The sequence below is a fragment of the Bombus fervidus genome, chromosome 4 (assembly GCF_041682495.2).
Source record: "Bombus fervidus isolate BK054 chromosome 4, iyBomFerv1, whole genome shotgun sequence".
In the NCBI taxonomy this organism is placed as follows: Eukaryota; Metazoa; Arthropoda; class Insecta; order Hymenoptera; family Apidae; genus Bombus; species Bombus fervidus.
In genome coordinates, this window is record NC_091520.1 from 17899736 (window position 1) to 17919542 (window position 19807).

The window sequence follows — 19807 nt, forward strand, 5'->3', positions numbered from 1 at the left end:
GGTATTTCTAGCGTTAGCATTTAGCGATCGATCCGGAATTTTCCTAATATCTGATATCGTCATATCGAATGATACGCAAGTACAAATTTGGAAAACGTGTGGCAAGTTGTACAAAACGAAGAAACTGGTTAATTGAGGTTCGATAAACAGATTGCAGGATACACTTTGGCAAGTACCAATCGTTTTGACACAAAATTATTTTCAGTTTGAATACATAGTGTTACGCCACGAGGCTCTGCAGAGATCGTATTTCCAACCGTCGCTCGCGGTCCTCCAGCGTCGCAGATACATCCTCTTATCTGCCCGACGAAAAATATACATTGTATCGATGAGCGCATATTTGTCACCAAATAACGAGTTCTGGAACCGTCGATCTCGGACCGTTATTTTCTAACGAAGAAGTCGGCCTACGTGATCATCGGCGCGTGCGATGGCGTGATCCAAGCATATGGGGGGTCGTCTCCCCGAAAGACAAAGAATCGGTCTAAGGAAGTCAGTCTCAATCGAATATTCTAACCGATCAGTCGTATCCGAACAGTCTCATTCGAAATCTGTAACCGATGAGTCCATTTTCGTCGTCCGAACAGTCAATAAGTCTACCACGGTTCTACCTTCAAATTAATCCGTTTGTAAAGTCTAACTATCTCATCGAGAGATATCGTCAAATCGGGTCACATTTTCTGTAACGCATAAGCTGTACTCATCGTCAAATACTTGTGACGCTCATAATATTGTGTAATCCATTGTTGAATATATACATCATATTAACCTGTTAACACAGTGTTAATTTCAATGAACCACCCCTGTTATCCTAACCGAAACACGGGGAACGACTAATTCGCGGCGTCGATTAGCCAAATCGTAGCGAGAATTTACGCCTCTCGCTGACGCGTTTTCCTCGCGACCGCGTCTCTCCGCGAACGGTCGTAACACATAGAAAACAAAATAAAATTCATTATATTATTCTTTCAGTTATCATTGCGAAAGTCATTACATCATTGCGGAAAAAAAATATAACATGAAGTAGGAATTTTAAAATAAAATTGTAAAACCAGTGACTGGTGTGGTAGTTTTAGTACTAAGGTGGAACGGCGAATGAAGGTACGGTACGAGTTATAGTAAGCTTTCATTTGATCGATTCATGCGGTAATAGGATGTTAGTTTGATCAACGAACGATCGATTAATGAAAGTTTATAAACCAGTCTATCTATAGTCTGGGATTAACCAATATATATGTAATATGTCGTGTACGAGTATCTTAACCCTTTGCACTCCCATGTCGAGTGTGGCTCGACGTGAGTTTTTATCTCGGGAGCTCCTTTGTCGAGTCTCACTCGACATTCTTTCGGTCTCATCTTTTTTGTGAAACGTGCGAAAGAAAAGCAGGATTGCGTCCTAGAAATTGTTTCAAGTTATATCATACACTTGAAAATTACAAAATACAACGATTGTGTGAATAAAACTGGTATTTAAGTGAATTTCTTTCTTTATTTATTTATTTAAATTCTCTTATTTTCTAGTTAAAGTAATTTTATTTGAAAATTAAAAAGCGTTGGGAGCTGCTGCTAACGAAATTGAAATAAAATTCCAAGTGCAAAGAGTTAAAGTGTGTTTTACTTGTAATATTTTATACGTTTGTTCTTATCCTCGTAAACTTTGTACGTTTATACCCGTTGCTTGATTACAGATGTTTATGCAATTTCATATTATAACTAGAAAATAATGTTTATATAACATATTACTCGTTTATTCTTATCCTTGTAAACTTTGTACGTTTATACCCATTGCTTGATTACAGATGTTTATGTAATTTCATATTATAACTAGAAAATAATGTTTATACAACATTAGTCACGAATATAACTAGAAAAATTCATCTTAGACAGGAATTCGTTTCTTCTGTTAGATATCACTGCCTTGAATATTTTATATATTTTTACATGTCGCTGTGTATAATTTCTCACCCCTAAGTTTCTCAAAATTTCTCAAAATTAAAAAATGCAAAGGGTTAAAGTGTATTTTACTTGTAATATTTTATACGTTTATTCTTAGCCTTGTAAACTTTGTACGTTTATACCCGTTGCTTGATTACAGATGTTTATGTAATTTCATATTATAACTAGAAAATAATGTTTATACAACATTAGTTATAAATATAACTAGAAAAATTCATCTTAGACAGGAATTCGTTTCTTCTGTTAGATATCACTGCCTTGAATATTTTATATATTTTTACATGTCGCTGTGTACAATTTCTCACCCCTAAGTTTCTCAAAATTCCGAGTGCAAAGGGTTAAAGTGTGTTTTACTTGTAATATTTTATACGTTTGTTCTTATCCTTGTAAACTTTGTACGTTTATACCCATTGCTTGATTACAGATGTTTATGCAATTTCATATTATAACTAGAAAATAATGTTTATACAACATTAGTCACGAATATAACTAGAAAAATTCATCTTAGACAGGAATTCGTTTCTTCTGTTAGATATCACCGCCTTGAATATTTTATATATATTTTTACATGTCGCTGTGTACAATTTCTCACCCCTAAGTTTCTCAAAATTTCGAGTGCAAAGAGTTAAAGTGTGTTTTACTTGTAATATTTTATACGTTTGTTCTTATCCTCGTAAACTTTGTACGTTTATACCCATTGCTTGATCACAGATGTTTATGCAATTTCATATTATAACTAGAAAATAATGTTTATACAACATTAGTCACGAATATAACTAGAAAAATTCATCTTAGACAGGAATTCGTTTCTTCTGTTAGATATCACTGCCTTGAATATTTTATATATTTTTACATGTCGCTGTGTACAATTTCTCACCCCTAAGTTTCTCAAAAATGCACGGGCATTCGCATTGTACTCACAGCGCATACATACACGCGCAGCGTAATTACGATGAAAGAGGTATGCATAAAAATCCTTGGAATTGGCACAACATTAAAGGTAGTTAAGCTCTTTAAGATGAACATAAACGGTACTTACGACGGTGACAGCGTCGTTCAACAAGCTCTCGCCGAATACCACGATGTACAAGATTTCGTTCACGTGAATTTCTTCGAAGACCGCTAGCACGGCGACAGGGTCGACGGCGCTGATCAACGCGGAGAACAGGAACATTTGCAACAGCGGAGTTTCGAAACCGAAGAGGCCGCTCTTACCTAACACCCACAACGAAGCTCCTATAAACAATTTACAAAAAAAAAAAAAAAAAAAAAAAAAAAAAATAGAAATATTAAAAATCAACCATTTTAATGAAATTTTAGTTTAATCCAACCTTAATTAAGATTGCAGTTTAAACGCCATTGAAATGCAAGTGATTGAAATTTTCAGCAGTAGTTTATTAAAAGGTCAAAACTCGAGTTTCTGGATTTTCAATAATTGGTAAAACGATTCATTTTGAAGCTCGTTCAACTGTTTCGCATTATGAAGTATTCTACAAATGTAATTAGTTTTTAATGAAATTCAATCGGAATCAATGGTGAATATGAACTTCGTTTCTTTGTGCTCGCAATGAACGTAGGTGTTTAGGGGGAAATGTACCACGTTCCTTTTTATTAATTTAATTACAAATTTAATCGAAAGTTAAAATGTCGTAACCATTCGTTATATTTAATCGTCTGCCCCTATCTTCTGTACATTCGGTTGATCGTCGTTCGGTAACGATTATATATTATATAATACTGCTCGGTTTAAACTTCAAATATAGAGAATGCAATTTTGTAAAATCGCAACGCATATATCGATATACAAATGGTAAAATATAAAAATGTTACATGTCCGCGGATAAATTCATTCAATCAGTATCGTGGCAACCCGGTAACAAAGTTCTTTCGCTTTATAACAAAATATAAAACCAGAATCTCCATCGCTTTATTAAATTTTCATGTAAACTTTTATCCAGTATTTTTTTAATACTTCGCGTATGAAATAACATTTCCAACTTTTTATATATCCTACTATTTTCAACACGTCAATGTCATAGCTGTTTCAATTATATCTCGTTCTGTACAAATTCTAAGTTCTAAGCGACGCGTTTCGAAACCAATCGGTAACTCGTTCAACAAAAAGATCAAACGTAAAAATCGTTGGTATGAAAATTTTTGGCAAGGATCGTGCCCGTATGTTAGCGGCGTTTAATTCATCGATATTAATAACAAACGCGGATCACCGGTTCCACGAATGTCGCGTTCTCGCGGAGTCTTTAATTATCGTCGACATGGAGGAAGTTGTGGACGTTTCGTAACGAAGAAACGTCGCACGTTCACGAGCACGTTGCGTCGTAAACAGAATTCGCGTGGGCGCGTTCGACATCCGCGCGTTTCCACACTCGATACACCTAGGCGTTCGCGTGCACGAGTTTCTATGATTGTATAGGTGGTTGCGAAGCGCGTGGTTGAACTTTGCGAAAGGGTGAACGCGCGAAACGGACAGCTGGCATGAAAATACGAAATGTTGAGTTAATATTTAAAAAGAATACATGGTACGAATATTCGTAACTGGCGACTGTGAACGCTAGTGTGACTTTTGAATATTAATAGATTTTAAAGTATCCACTAGGATGGGGGCATCGATGTTCTTTTAATAAGAAAAGAATTTTTCCCTTAAAATTCTCTCTGCTTGTTATAGACAAGATGGAACGTCGATTTTGATTATTATGATATTTATAAACGTAGGGTGAAGTCGGTGCACGGTTGAGAGTATAGGTGGAAATTTTCGAAATTAATTCCGCGAAAAACTAAACTGCGAACGAAAGAGCTTTTATTTCATATATTTTCCACGTGTTTTAATAAGCTTTACTAGGAATTATTGAAAAAAATATTTTCAGATTAATTAAAAAATTTATTCACATTTTCATTCACCGTCGCGTATAGAATTAATTGACAACTAAAATTTCTAGATTCGTATTAAAAGGTATATCGTATTTTTCTTCGAAAAGCTTTCCGCCCTATTTAAAGGTAGTTGGAAAAATAAAATCCCTGCGGTAATATGAAAAACTATGTTTCATTTCAGAAATAAACAGAGTGAGATTTAAACTGATCTCTTTGAGATCCATCAAAAGATGAATTGCGCTAAATTTTAAATGCGTTCAGCTATTTTTGTGGTACGGAATATTTTAAGAAAAATTTACATATACGCGCGATATAAAGTAAAAAATAATATTAATTCGACGATTCCTGTATAGTTCTTTATAGTTATATCAAGACCATTGAAAATGCGTTCAAATCATCGAAGCGACATAAAAGTACTTATATGTTGCCATCGGTGAATATCGCTCGAGTTTATCGTTTAATCGACAACGAATCTTTTATTCCACTACGAGGTCTAATTAACTCCGTAAAGTGCCCTTGCGCGATTCTATCGCATCGAACGCTGCCTATGTTTGAGAAAGAAGTATTTCTGGACCAGCATCAATAATCTCGCAAGTAGTTCGAACACCTGCTGCACAATTACTCTCGTGCACTCAACACACTCGATAATACGTTTCTTACAAACGTGATTGGTAAAAGATAAACAGAGGTAGAAACGTAGAAGCTGCTAACACGTTCAACGAAAACTCATAACTAGCGTAAAAACAATGTAACATAGGAGGAAATAAATATTTACATCCTCGATGCGAATTCTTAAAAAAAAATAAAAAAAAAAAAGAAAAAGGAATTTCTCTACTGTTTTTAAAAAGTGCCATCCATCTCAGTTTACATCGAAAAACGTCCGCATCGGCGATCTCTTTAAATCATCGCAACCCACGTAGAAGAGGCCAAACGAAAATAAAAATATATCGTGGAGATCGTAGATCGATGTAACTGAAAAGCTACATTAGCGAGAGACAAAAGCTAAAAAAATATATAGAGGAGAGCGTATCTTGTTTGCGTAATCTTGAAGGTGGATCTTAAATTTTAGCCGATTCACTGTGACTTGTATTGGAATGGAAATACAATGCTAGAATGATAAAATAAAAAAAACTTATTAGAACGATAGATCCCTTCTGGAAGCATGTCTTATAAATCAGTGACATAAAACAAATCTTTTCATGGTTTACAAAGGATAACTCGCGTCATAATCCGCTAGAAATATTTCATTTCTTCCAAGTATCATAAAATTTACGATCCAACGTTTATCGATATTTATCAATTTTCTTATTTAACGAAATAATTTATAATAGTATCTATGTAGAAGAGTAAAGATATTAAGACAATTGCTGGAAATCTCATTTCTTCCATACCCATAATTTGAAAAGAAAGAAAATTTTCCAATATAAATTGACTAATTGACCCTGTAAACTAACTCGTTGTGGCGAGAAAGAAATTCCTTGCGATAGACTCGAAGTCCAAGGTACAACTAAAAGACATTACAATATGAAAAATATTAATGATTGCTATCGCAGGCTAAGAGCAAGCAGTGCAATTAATTATGCGAAACATCGCGCTTGTTAAACGTTTAATAGGTTAATATCGGAAAATCGAATGGATTGCTCGGCAAACAACGTTGAAATGAAATTTTACGGCTCTGCTTTCCGCTAGTTCGTAATAGTTTAAAATTTTTACTAACCTATCGACAAGGTGTTAAATATAGTCCCAACGACGGCGAACAGGAGTATCGTTCCCAGATGGTCGAAGAACAGTCGGTTCGGCATGAAATAGCCGGCATCCAGGATGATGGGCGGTAGCATGTAGAGGAAGAACGTGTCGGGAGTTAAGGGTGACACGTGGACGCTGCTCGCCTGGAACAGTAAGACACCAACGACGACGCCGACAACGATCAGCAAACAGGACTCCGGAAAGATCTTGCTCAGCTTTGACGTCATGTGGAAGCCTGCACGTACGCGATCATAATTTAACACGGCCTCGTTTTACGTACATTATCACCCGTGATAACTGAACGACGCGAAAATCGCAGTGGTGTAAGTCGGCGACTCGAACTTCATCGCGTGTTTTAACTTTCGCGAGTATCGTCCCTTTAGTTTCGTAATTAGTTAATAAGCTGTAACTTTATTCTCGACCGTGATGCATTTTTCAGGGTTCGACAAGGTACGATGAATTTTCGCTATGATTCGCAGCGTTGCAATTATTCCAACGATATTAATAATTGTTGGAATAATTTGAATTCACGGCATATAACAAGACGCATGAAAATAGTACTCTTTGTTCCAATAAAGAATTATTTACGTTAACGATCTTTTATATTATAATTCGTATAACGCGAAAGACGCGTGCTTTTCGTGTTCGAACAGTTACGAATAATATTGCACGTAGGTGTATCAGTGGAACGGGCAATGTGGCGGAAGCGTAGAATCGCGAAAAATCGTTTCGTTGGTAGATCGTAGCACGCGAACGTTTTATTATTAACGCTCGTTCGACGAACGCTGTACTTGGACCGGTTTTTAAACCGCCTGTTGCAGCTTATCACGGAACTAGTCCTCTTGTCTTCGGCTTTGCTATCGACCAGGTCATTGTGAGATAACGAGAATTTTGTGAATATCGTTCAACGATCGAATTGTACTAAAATTATCGATACGGATACGAGCGAAATGTTTGTTTCGCGATAATGTGATCTCCGATACTCTTTGACGTAGTATCGAATTTTTAAATTGCTCTCTGCTATAAGAGATAGACACGTGACGATATTTTGCAAATTCCGTGGTCGAACAGAAGAAAGGGAGATGCGATATTGGTTGTTATTTTTGTAAGATGTGTTGAATCTATAAAAAGCCTCGTTGTATACGTACTACAGTAGTTGACGAGCATGTTGCAAACGGGATCGATATTACCGAGAAACAAGTAGAACCCTCGTTATTCGAACCTTTGGTTCGTAGTTGTTACATTGAGTTGTCTGACCATTGTATTATCGACATGGTTATATTATATCGTCCCTCTTCGAAATGGAAACGTTTTACATTAACTCGAACACGATAGAATGCGGCACAATGCAGCCTTATTTATAGAGTTTAATGCGAGTCTAATATTCAATAATCATTTATATAACAGAGTAGGAGGTAATATTCAGAGATTAATGTTTACTAGGTGGAAATAAACTATGAGACGATCGACTAGTTTCATAATGGTTACAATTATAATTCGAATAATTGAGGCTATTAATTACTAGACTGCAGATGTTTATGCAATTCCCACTTTTTCTAAATGTCATTCCAGAAAATAAACGGAGATTTATCTCATCGAAATAATACCGAATATTATCAAATTATTAAAATAATATTAAGATCAATAATAAATAATACTAAATTATTCGTGCAATGAAATTAACATTAAATAACGTTTAAATTATTAGAGTATGTAAATTAATAATAGATAATGCTAAATATTATAACGAAACATTTTTAGATATTTAATACACGATAAAGAAATTTCCTCAAATATTTACTATAAATTCGTACGTTACTCGAATAATTATTTCTCAGACAAGAAAGAGGAAATATTGAAATGATATTGTAGCAAAAATGTAAACCGAGAACGTAAAATGTATTATGAAGATTATTTTCTTCAGCTTGAATTTTCCAAACGATTGAAAGGAAAATGCGATTGCAAGCGTTTAATAAATACAAAAACGGACACACAGGGAAGAATATAATCAAATAAATCGGATTAAGAATCGGTCGAATGTTTCTACCTCGATAATTTTCTATATTTCCGATAATTCTGTTCGAAATTTACAAGTAATCATTTCGTAAAATATTATCTCTTATCTTCCCAAGCAATCGAGCATAACGCGAATTTAACAACAAATCCCAATATTATCGTAAAAAGTAAGAACGACGATTTCTTAGGCGAACAATAATAAAATGTTAATCGTGGAATTCGAACGATAAACGATGTGGATGCCAAAGGGATAAAAAGTGACTGTTTTTAGTAGAATTTAAACGCTATACCGAATACGATGTTAAAGATTGTAAGTGCTAGAATAATTCATCGAAGAATTCATTAAGTTTTAGAACTATTAAAGTAGAGCGTCGACTTTAAACCAGTATATCTCATTCATACTGAAAATCTCCACTTTCCGCACTTGAAGTGATTCACGGAAGTATTTGAATACTTATCGCAAGAACCTCTTGCGTATAATACTGCGTGCTTCATGGAAAGCATATTAAAGTTTCATTAATATTGTAACGACACGATTACTATCGTAGTATTGAAACGAATTGGAAAACTAGAAGCTACGATATATTTATCGAAAATTTGTAAAGCAATATCTCCACACTGTATACTAATTTTTTACTTCTACGTTCCATACAATCGTTTTATAAGCGACTACGATTAACGTTTCTCCTCTTTATTTCAAATCCGCATGTAATACGATATTAATCTATTTAATTGTACGTTTAATCAAATTATTATCGATATTGGAAGAAACTTTACAGCTAAACGTTCGTGGTTTTATTTCGTGTACAAAAGTATAAATTCGAAGATAGTGTGAAATCCGAATACGAGTGCGAATGGCTGTACATGCGTATAAGTTCGGATTGATCGTCAAACTTTATCGATATAATCGTGCTTCGTGAGAGCAGAAATGAAACTTTAAAAGCTCGCACAACACGCATAATACATTCGTCGAACTCTGCTACGATAATCGAGCCAAAGTACCGTCACGAATCGCAACGAATAATTAAACATCTCAACTCCTCCGTTACGTCTGAAAATTCCTGCGTCGAATTCGCCGAACGAGGGTCAGAAGCCATCGGTTTACCGAAATTACCACGCGGCAGCGACAAGAGTCGACCGCACAGCGGCTACCAACGAAACTAACAAACAATCAATGCCTGAGCCAAGTTCAAGCTCCACGCATTCCGTACCTATTTTCGCGAGACTCGCGAAGAAGATCCAGATTCCAATGATAAACGGTGTCTCGACTCGATGAAACTCCACAGACATGATCTTATACTCCGGTTTCCTAGGCTTAGCTTCATCTTCGTGCCCTTCCATCGCCTGATTCGACGACAAATGTTCCATGGAATTCGCCGCTTCGTCTTGTCCGGAGGCCAAACTTCGAAAGGACACGTCGTCGGGCAACGAACCATCGATGGGACCCATGGGACCGAAACTCTTGCCTGGATAAGGCTCCGTGAGATCTCGAGGGAACTCATGATCGTCGACGATCGGCCCATGAATCGCGTAGTCGTTGTTAGGAATTCGTCTGTTCGGTTGTATCGTATCAGGCACGGACTCGTAGAACCTCGCTAAACCTGCGTGACCTTGAGCGGACCAACAAGCAAGGATCAACGCAAACGCGATCATCGTCGAGATGACGATACGTGGAGCCATGACGATGTTACTCGACGACTATGATGCCGATCTTGGGTACGGGGACCGCGCTGATTTTTCGCGCTCGTCCACCGATGCTGAGTCACCCTCTGTACCATCAGAGACCTCCGACCTCGAGAAACCTTAGTTTCAATGGCTCCCGCTGTTCGAAGGGAGTGCACCCTCGTGTATCTACCTCACTGCACCCTTCTCGTGTTCTTTCTACCACGAGTTTCGCTCTCACGGTATAATCTTCCGAGTCTTTACGAATCACTTATTTATTCAGCGTCGAAGATTTCGTTTACTTATTTACTTATTTGTTTGTGTACTCAACGGCGTAGATTTATTTCGCAATTATTCTATTGTTCCGTTTCCTGAACGATGATCGTTTAAGAATCGTTCAAGGAGATTGGATCGTATTGTATTGTATCACACGTGGAAGACGATCGTTTCACACCATCAGCAGTACGTCTGATCTCTACGGTAGTCCTATTTGTCGAAGTTGCAGATTAAACGAGCCAGGCTCGCTTATTGCTTCTATGGCAGGCATTTACTCTCAGATTCTGTTTTCTATCACTCGTTGTACACACGGTTCGCGATAGGAACAACAACTTCTTCAAACTGTTTTCCTAAACACACATGAGATTCTCAAGATTCTTGCGTACATCCGGATGATTCGTTGGAGATTCTGTTTAATAGAGGAGAAAAATTCCTATCGATTCGCAAACGAGACACGGCAGGGATCCTTAAACAGCCGTGCTTCCGTTCTCCTCTTCGATATTGCTCCACTGTCGGCCTCGTTCCACCACGTTTCTATATTTGTATCGTCGGTGACCTTTTTCGGCGGCCCCAAACGAGTTCCCAAGCCGATTTCCTAGCCACGGTGTCAACGAACCCTTTGGAGTGCAGCGTAGAACAGAGAGACAGAGAGACAGAGAGACAGAGAGAGAGACGTGGTAGAGCGACCTAGACGTCGGACAAAATCGAGATCCATTTTCGTTGCAGCGGAAAAAAGGAGCGGAGGTCGACGGCGGCATATTTGTTTTGGTACTTACCGCGGGTCCGACGCTGCTTCTGCCTCGCGAGCGTGCTCTCCCCGCCGTTTATTGGCTGGTTATCGACGAAGAAGAGAGAGTGTTCTCGGTACGCAGCTGCAACAGAACCAGACCAGGGGGTGATCAGGCACTCGAGCAGCCCTTATCGAGCCTCCACTACTTAACCATTGTGTTTATGTTCCTTGCACAAGCAACGGCCTTGCGATTACGATCGATCGAGCGCACAGATTCGCCTGATCACTTTATTAACAATATAATCAGAAAAATACTTCACTGAAAACAGGCTTCTTTGTTCGACTCTGCGAGTCCCTCTTGCGATAGAACGTTCCTTCTACCTTCCTTTCGTCGTTCGTCAACGAGACTCGAAATATTCTAATTGAACGAGAAGAATTTCCAAAAGGTAGATACGGTACTGTTCGCGAACGAGTCAGGAAACCACAGGGTGGATATACCGCTGGTTCGGACGAGTTTCTGGGCGGCAACTAGCGTAGGAGGGTTCACGCTGGTACTTGTCGATACACTAGCCTCCTGTAACTCAGGTAACCATTCGGAGATTCGAACGGAGGGCACGGGACGACGACGTGGCAGCCGGGCAGATGCATCGTGGAGTCGTTAAAATGGAAGGTTGAGTGGCATTCCCAGGTTTCAACGGTGCGCTTCGATCGACCGTCACGGCAGCACTGCGCGAACAGGAGTCGTCGAGTAGCGCGCGCCGGCTCTCGGCAGCTACGTCGACGTCGTGCACACGATCAACACCATTGCCACGATCAGAGCTAAGGGCATCGACGAACGTTGCCAAAAACGTGCGTAGCTGCCGACGAGGCCACCCTCGACGTCGCTACTGACACTAGACTCCACGCATTTCCATCCTTCTTTCTCTAACTTTCGCCCATTTAATATCTCCTGTCTCCCTTCTATATAGCGCTGTCCCGCTTCGACTCACCGGTATCCGATCGTTCTGTCTCCTTCTAGTTGGGTCTCCTTGCCCCTCGTCGGCGAGCTTCCAGCCAGCTGATCGTTGCGAGAACCCGCGCAGGCGTCGCGACGCCCCGATATAGTATCACGCGGCGGCGGCGGCGTCGGCAGCGGCGGCGGCGGCGACGACGACGACGACGATGACGACGACTGGGTGTGCGATGCGTGCAGCCAAAGCTTCGACGAGGTTTGTTGTTGAACGCGGCCGTCTCCCTCTTTCTCATTCGCTCTCTCTTCCTCTCTCTCTCTCTCTCTATCTTTCTCTCTCTCGAGGCTCGGACATCACATTGCGAATATTGCGTTTGAAAGGGATTACTGGAATTCTATGCGGCTAGAATGATCGATAATCAGACTGGATAAAGGATAGTCGGAATGGGATATTGAATTGCGGGCCGCGGGTGCAGCTTTGTTTGCAAATGGCGGGAATCGGAGACGCGTAGCGGGATGTTGTGTTTTGTTTGATTTCCACCGATTGTTTCTTGATTGATGATCTCACACGATAATGAGGAAATTGTGATTAACGAGCTGCATATGTATTTTTACGAACAAGACTATAGCACGAAAAAGAGAGTCGTATTTTGGATATTTTATATACTTTTGTCTATTTTTATATATCTCAATGTCATTTCAATGCATAAATATTCTCATCTCGAGCGATCGTTTCGTTTAATTTTTGGAGATTGTATCCTGCGAGTGCGGTTTGAGACCAAGTTGGAAGACGAGCTATATTTTGGTCGATCGTTTGATTAATTTTACTCGACTATCAACTATTTCAAGTAACTGTTTTATTTATTTTCCGATGGTCACATGTCGTTCGTAGCTTCGTTTACGAATGTCAGAAATGGAAGTTTGTCGTGGCCTAATCAGTCGTGCCTTGACCGATCATTTCAAATGAAAATTAACAATAAATTTTAGACGATCGTTCGCTTTAATTTCCAATGGATATCGAGTGTTCTTGTACGTTGCATAGGTAAGTTAGATTGACCGAGTATACCGTACGTCGACGTCACGAGGTACGATCGAAACCCGACCTTTGGATTTAAAGGAGAGAACACATGTTGGCTTCCACTGCCTTGTTTCTGTTTCTTCGGGGATTTTACCAACAGTTTCGAGGAAAACGCTCGTAAGAATGTTTAACGAAACGCGTCGCTTGTAGCTGTTTATTTTTCGCAACGAGAATCGGACGCAAAACGTTTAGTCGATAGGAAATATCAGGATCCACAGTGTCGCTTTAACGTTTCTTTCGATTACGTTAAATATCTTATAGAGTACGATAAGTGCGAAAAATACCAGTTGTACAGAGAAATTACGTCTATACAGAGTGACGGAATTCAAGATTCCAGGTTTAAGATCGAGAGCGACCTTAAACCAGCCGCGTCACGTCGTTGGATCTTCGAGACATCTTTAACCTTGACCTCGTCGCTGTTGCCCTAGCAAAATGCTGGGCTGTCTCGACATTCAGCTCGCTACTTGCCAACCTTTTCCATCGTACGGTGTGCTGCGACACTGCGACCCAGTGCTCGCCATTTCCTAGCCTATTGCACGTGTCGGTTCGAGAGAGACGGTCTGATCAGTTCGGGATTCTTCTACTCGATAAACCGCGCTAGTAACGGATCAGTATCGGGGCTTTTTCTCTCGTTACAAATGGAAAATCGTACGCTATATACGCCGTCTCTTCGTTCTCCACTGACCGATAACAACACGATAATTAAACGTACGTGGCTATTCGCAAACGCAGTCTGTTCGATTTGAAACGAAAATGGAATTGCTTCTGATGCTACCAGCGAATCTACTTTCGTTGAAAAATACTAGAATAATCAACGATTGCAATTACCGTATGTAGGCTACCGTTTTCGATTATTTCTTTACGGTATCGAGAAATCTGCCATGACATTCGTTTTTTTTTTCATTTTCACTGCCCTTCGATTTGTTAACAATTACGTTGCTTCAGGATACATTTGGGAAATGTAATAGTCAAACGGTAGATCATTAGGCAAATTTAGAGTTTTACGCGCACAAGTAAGGAATTCGAAATTAGAGAAATTATAATCGGTATTCTACTTTTGTATATTTTCATGTACCATATGTATCCAGTGCAATTTTGCATCTTGAAATTTCTATCTGCACTTTCGTCTCTATCGATTTTCCGACTTTTACGACACTCGGTGGTTAGAAAATACATTGAAAAACGAAATCTCATCTTACGTATCGCGATCATGAGTTTCTGTTCCCGTAATTCCTGTCTCTCGATCTGCGAAGTATAATTTAATGCTGCACGGTTTTCGTAATAAATTTGATTTGAAATTTTTGGTGTTCGAATAATTCCTGCGTCTATAAATCCTCATTTCCCTCGGTGTTCGAAGTTCTGAAAATGATGAAAATGGAACACGAACGTGTCGTAAACGTTAAAACGTACGTCAACGTTTGATTAATTACCTTGTTTTATGGAAATCTTAAAAATACTACTCGCTTTGAAGCTCGTTCGAATTTATCCTACTTTTTTTTTCCTCCAATCTTTTCCACTTGAAATATCCAAATTAATTTTATTATCGTGGTAAAGCTATCGCTACGCGTTCGTAAATATCGTATCTCTAAACTGTGTTACTGTATCTCTCGGCTGTATTAACGATCGCAGCCTGCAACATCGAAATTAATTTTATTATCGTGCTATGCCTATCACAATGCATTCGTAAATATCGTATCTCTAAACTAGAGGTGTATTAACGATTATAGCGTGCGATCCAGCTGGAATTAAATTCGCGTAATTTCGTTCGTCCAATCTGTAAGACGACTCGGTAAATCACACGTTACTATACTTTGACAAACTTCGATATATCCTTGACTCGTTTTCCTCCATTTCGTCAGGGTCATTGGGTTGTCAACGTTTTCCTCGATATCCTGTTAATCGTATTAATCGTATTCATTTGGAATTTTTAGCATAAACTTTCCTCGAGGTCCCACGTTCCATTCGAGATGTAATTTATCAACGATTCTTTGCTTGCAAAACGCAAGACAGCATATAACAAATGATTCTTCGGCTCGCAAACAATCAACGCTTCGAACTCTACCGTCGTTAAACAATTAGCGACCAAACAGCGATAAAATCTGAAAATTCAAACGCAACAAGGTTCGAACGTCCGGAAGACCTAAAAATCGAGAAATTGGAAAATTCGAGAATTCCAAGATTCGCGAACTTTACGGATCGAAAGTTTGGAAACTTGACAAAATGAGATACGAGTTGACGCAACGTTTTCGTCTAATGTTAAGACACCGTACAGTGTCCGATTTGATCCAAGAAAGCGCGAGAAAAGTCAGAAACAAAATATACGCAAATCGATTCGAAAGAACATCAATAGCTGCGATATCATCTTCCGAACGATCTGTCGTTGACACGTTTTTTTATTTTTATTTTTCTTTTTTTCTTTTTTTTTTTTTTTATCAACGCGCGACATCGAGCCAGTCAGTTTTCAGGCAGATAATAAGCCGATTGATAAACGGCCTAGCATGAAATCTAATACGATCCGGTCGAATCGAACGGTGTCATCGGTTATTCGTTGATAACGCGTTACGTAACGTTTCCGATATGAACTTCGCAATGATTCGCAGCTGAATATATTTGACAGACGTTTAAATCGTTTTCAAAGCGAAGAGGCTCGGATAACAGCTTATTCCAACCACTGGAATCGCGAATCTATTATGAACCAGCGAACCAGTTACGATCGACACGTTTTATTTACACGAAAGGTACAAGGAGTGGGCGGGATTTCTTTTTGGAGCTTTGGCGAACGTGTGCCGATCGACTATCGATGGCGGTAATGTAAACGACGCACATGCAGCGAACGAGATCGTTTCGATATCGAAAACGATCCTCCCGCTCGTAAATAATTCTGCCTTTAGCAGAAGCGTTTGCCTTTCTCGAGCAACGAAACGCTCTCTCATAAGGCTGTTTCTTTCGTGTACTCGCGAGTAGAAGGAAGTGGAGAAGGCTGAGCTACGGCGCCGTTTTAACCTTGTCCTGTCTATCAGCCGCTATTCAAAGTTGAATTTGTAGGGGATTGCCGGATTCTCTTTTTAAGCAGAATAGGGAAAATAAATGGACTGTGTGGCAGATGGATCCAGATAAAACTTATTTATTTCGTCAGAAAGAAATATGCTGTGGCGATATTATCTTCGAATTTATAGAATGTATCAGGAAGAGTTAAAAATACAAGAGTACAGGTGACCGTTGACGAGTTTGATAATAATATTTTTACAACTGAAACTTGGATTTCGGGCAAAAGTCCTAAGAATAATATCGATATAAATCCGTTCAAAAAAATATTTGAAAATCATACAAATGCGATTGTATAGAAGATCTTCGTAGAGGGGAACTATGGAATCTCGAAGATGGTAAAGTCGTACAGCGTACTTGAAGACGTCCTTTTCAGAAAAGGTTCGAATAATTTGTCCCTGGTTTGAAAACGTAAAAACGCAATATCAATTAAATCTATTGACCTTGCCGATTGTATCGTCTCTCTTTTAGTACGCTGCATACATATTTTTCAATCGGTTGATGCGATTAATAGTTCCGAGTGTCGTTTGGTGTTACGACGCTGAACAAACGGAACGAGGTCTGCTTGGAATTGGATTTTAGATTAAAAGAATAAGATTACAGATCGGATTACAGGATGAGACTATCTTCGATGATGCTGAAAAGATTATTACTCGTTGGTAATAATTTTACAGCAATTGCGGCATTAATCTTTTCAGATTATTTCAACGAGTTGTTAATCAACGACAAATGTATAAACATAGATTTGATAAAACCCCGGTCTTCGATTTTATCGCAACGTGTCTCCTTTACGAAAGGATTCTACTATTAATCATAAACGAAAACAAATATTATCATTCGTCGATTATCCTCCTTGCAAACGAACAAATTCTCTGTTTATAATTAAAAATAGTTCGATCGTTTAAGGACGAAGTTATTTATAGTTACTCTGGTACAGTCGCATTTCACACGTTAACTGAAATTAATAAATTTCAATGACAGGAAATTTAAGTGAAATGGAAATGAAAGAGGATTGAATCTCATTTCTCTAACTAGAAAATATTAGTCTTCGAACGAGCGAAAAATCGATGTTCTCAGTGTACGTCGGAGACAATAGTTGCCACGATAATAGAAGTTGATTTTCACTTTATTTGAAATTCATTCGAACAGCCTGATACATAATTGTATTTGCATATTCTTTGCGCTCTGTTTCTCTGCTACGCTTTTCCTCACCTTTGTCTTCCCTCACTTTGTTAACGTACCTTTCATCCGTCTGTCTATACCGTCGTCGCAATTCTCGCTATTATAAACGAAGGATCGCTATCTCGTTTGTAAATAATAAATAGAAGAGGCATTATTATCGATCTTATCATTCCATGTTTGGTTAACGACGCGATAAATAACACCAATGGAAAGGAAATTCGAGCAAACGGCAAATGGACATCGGCTCGTTATTAAATGGAAAATTACATTTTGAAGATGAAAGAAGAAACCCGGAAATAACTTCATCGCGCGTCATTCGTACATTATCGTCGATTACCGCGGTTCTCGAGGGTGCATCGATTAAATTTACAAATCTTACTTTATTCTCGTGGAATTTCAGGGTTCGGGAATACCGGTTCTGCAATATCAATCAAACCATGTCTAAACAAAGCCCTTAATGCGAGGCTTATCCGTCTATTTATCGCGAATAACCCACCGATACATTATCGTTTCATCGAAACGATCAAATAGCCGTTATTTTAATATTAATGAAACATTTCACGAGAAACCTCTCGAAATTATACATGTAACAATTACGATGATTTACGCTGATGTTTATTTAATCTGTCCGATATACACAAACGCGTACACCCTCGTTCACAAGTAGCCGATTATTAGGAGAAATGTAAGAAAACTTGAAAGATGGTTAACAAATGATTATAGTAAGATAATATATAGTTTAATAATTACGATAAAATATTATATCAAAACGTTTAGAAATTATTAATTTCATAGAATGAAATTTCCTTTTCTCTTTTATATGTCCGTCGTGTTTCTTGATCGATTTTAACGTTAACATTGTTATCGTTAATTTTTCCACGATCCAAGAATCGCCACGTTTCGTATAAAACAAGTTACAAGTTACAGATTTCTACTACGATCTTTCGTAAAATAAGAAAATCAGGTAACTTGTAACTTGTAACATTCGCTTGTAAAATTTCATTCGCTTCGTTATCAAACTTGTTCCATTAAACTATCCCGAAAGGATGTATATAATTGCTGGTAATTCGAAACTCGCGAAATTTCGGTAACAATATCAGTTCGGTTGTACAAGACGGTCCGATACTTGTGAACGAGAATGTACGCAATTGTAAGAAACGATTTTCAACGTGGTAAAGTAGCAGCGGTTCAACGTGATGTATGATTCATGCCGAAACTGATAAGGCTTATTTTGGAAGCAAGAAGTACACGGGGACCGCGTTTATCAAAAGCTTTTTGCTTCGAGCTCTACCCAACGTTACCTGTGAAACTTTCAGCCAACTTCGATTCGTCTTTCTACGATAATAACAATAACAAACGACAATATTCTTTCACGGTACAGGCGCGGGACAAATCGTGGTCGTTTCGCGAGTGCATAATCGATTTAAAAAAAAAAAAAAAAAAGAATGCGAGATAAATGGATCCGCACCTTGTCGAATAACGATAAATCTTAAGTCAGGCGCTATTTAATTCTACTACTATTCGAGACAATTCGCTCGATCGACGCCGTGGATTGCATGAAATACTGCAGTCAGCGCGGCAAATCCCATCCCCGTGAAAAACCATTATGGATCAATCGCGATTACACAACAATGCCTTTTAATTTTATCGAATTGGAAAAACGCCAATCGCCGGATAAAGTTTCCGTTGACAAGTGCTAATTGCTGTAGAACGAAAAAAAAAAAGGCATCATTTGTTGGCTAGCGTCGGTGAACCGAGGAACGTAGCAGTGTAAATCTGGTCGATGCCATTTTTTCGTGAAACGGCCCTTCGTGTTTATTATTTATTTTTATTTATTTATCCTCCTGCTATCTATTTACTTTTTCACATTTATCATCTAAAAAAAAACAAAAATAAAAAAAGAACAAAAATGGTAAAGATAAAAGAAGAAAGGATTTACTTACGATCTATGTAACTGATTATATTCAGATAATTTTTATCAAGCAAGTATAAATTAATTGGATTAATTCTTTGTGCCTGTACCGACATCTCTATGTGAAATTCAAATATCGTACATCGTCATAGTTACACGAGTTTATCAATTATTAGCTAAGCAGGAAGACAAATAAATAATGAAATTAGATAGAATCATCGAGCGATCTGTGATTTCAAATCTGCCGATGATCACGCGAATAAGTAAAACGAAGTATAATTACCGCGTAATGATCGATTTAGAAATTAGCATTAAGATGTTTCAATTTTTCTACCTGGTAAGTAGAAGGTAGGTAAAACAAGCTGTGCC

The 19807-nt window shown here is 38.4% G+C and overlaps 2 protein-coding genes across 8 annotated transcripts in view; one reads left to right on the forward strand and one right to left on the reverse strand.

Annotated features, from left to right (window-relative positions):
• The window catches only part of Nhe2 (Na[+]/H[+] hydrogen exchanger 2), a 43644-nt gene extending 31478 nt beyond the window's left edge, over nt 1-12166 (reverse strand). The window contains exons 1-4 of one of the 7 annotated variants that reach the window (XM_072002793.1): nt 11771-12160; nt 9816-11690; nt 6560-6823; nt 2996-3192 (exon numbers count right to left, since the gene is read on the reverse strand). In XM_072002793.1, the coding sequence (XP_071858894.1) occupies nt 2996-3192; nt 6560-6823; nt 9816-10284 (930 nt within the window). In that variant the 5' untranslated portion in view covers nt 10285-11690; nt 11771-12160. Of the gene's footprint in view, nt 1-2995; nt 3193-6559; nt 6824-9815 lie in introns of all 7 variants that reach the window. The other 6 variants (XM_072002792.1, XM_072002795.1, XM_072002791.1 and 3 more) reach the window with 6 other exon arrangements.
• Nucleotides 1-19807, forward strand: part of LOC141445739 (uncharacterized) — a 199162-nt gene that overhangs the window by 64131 nt on the left and 115224 nt on the right. The window lies entirely within an intron of this gene.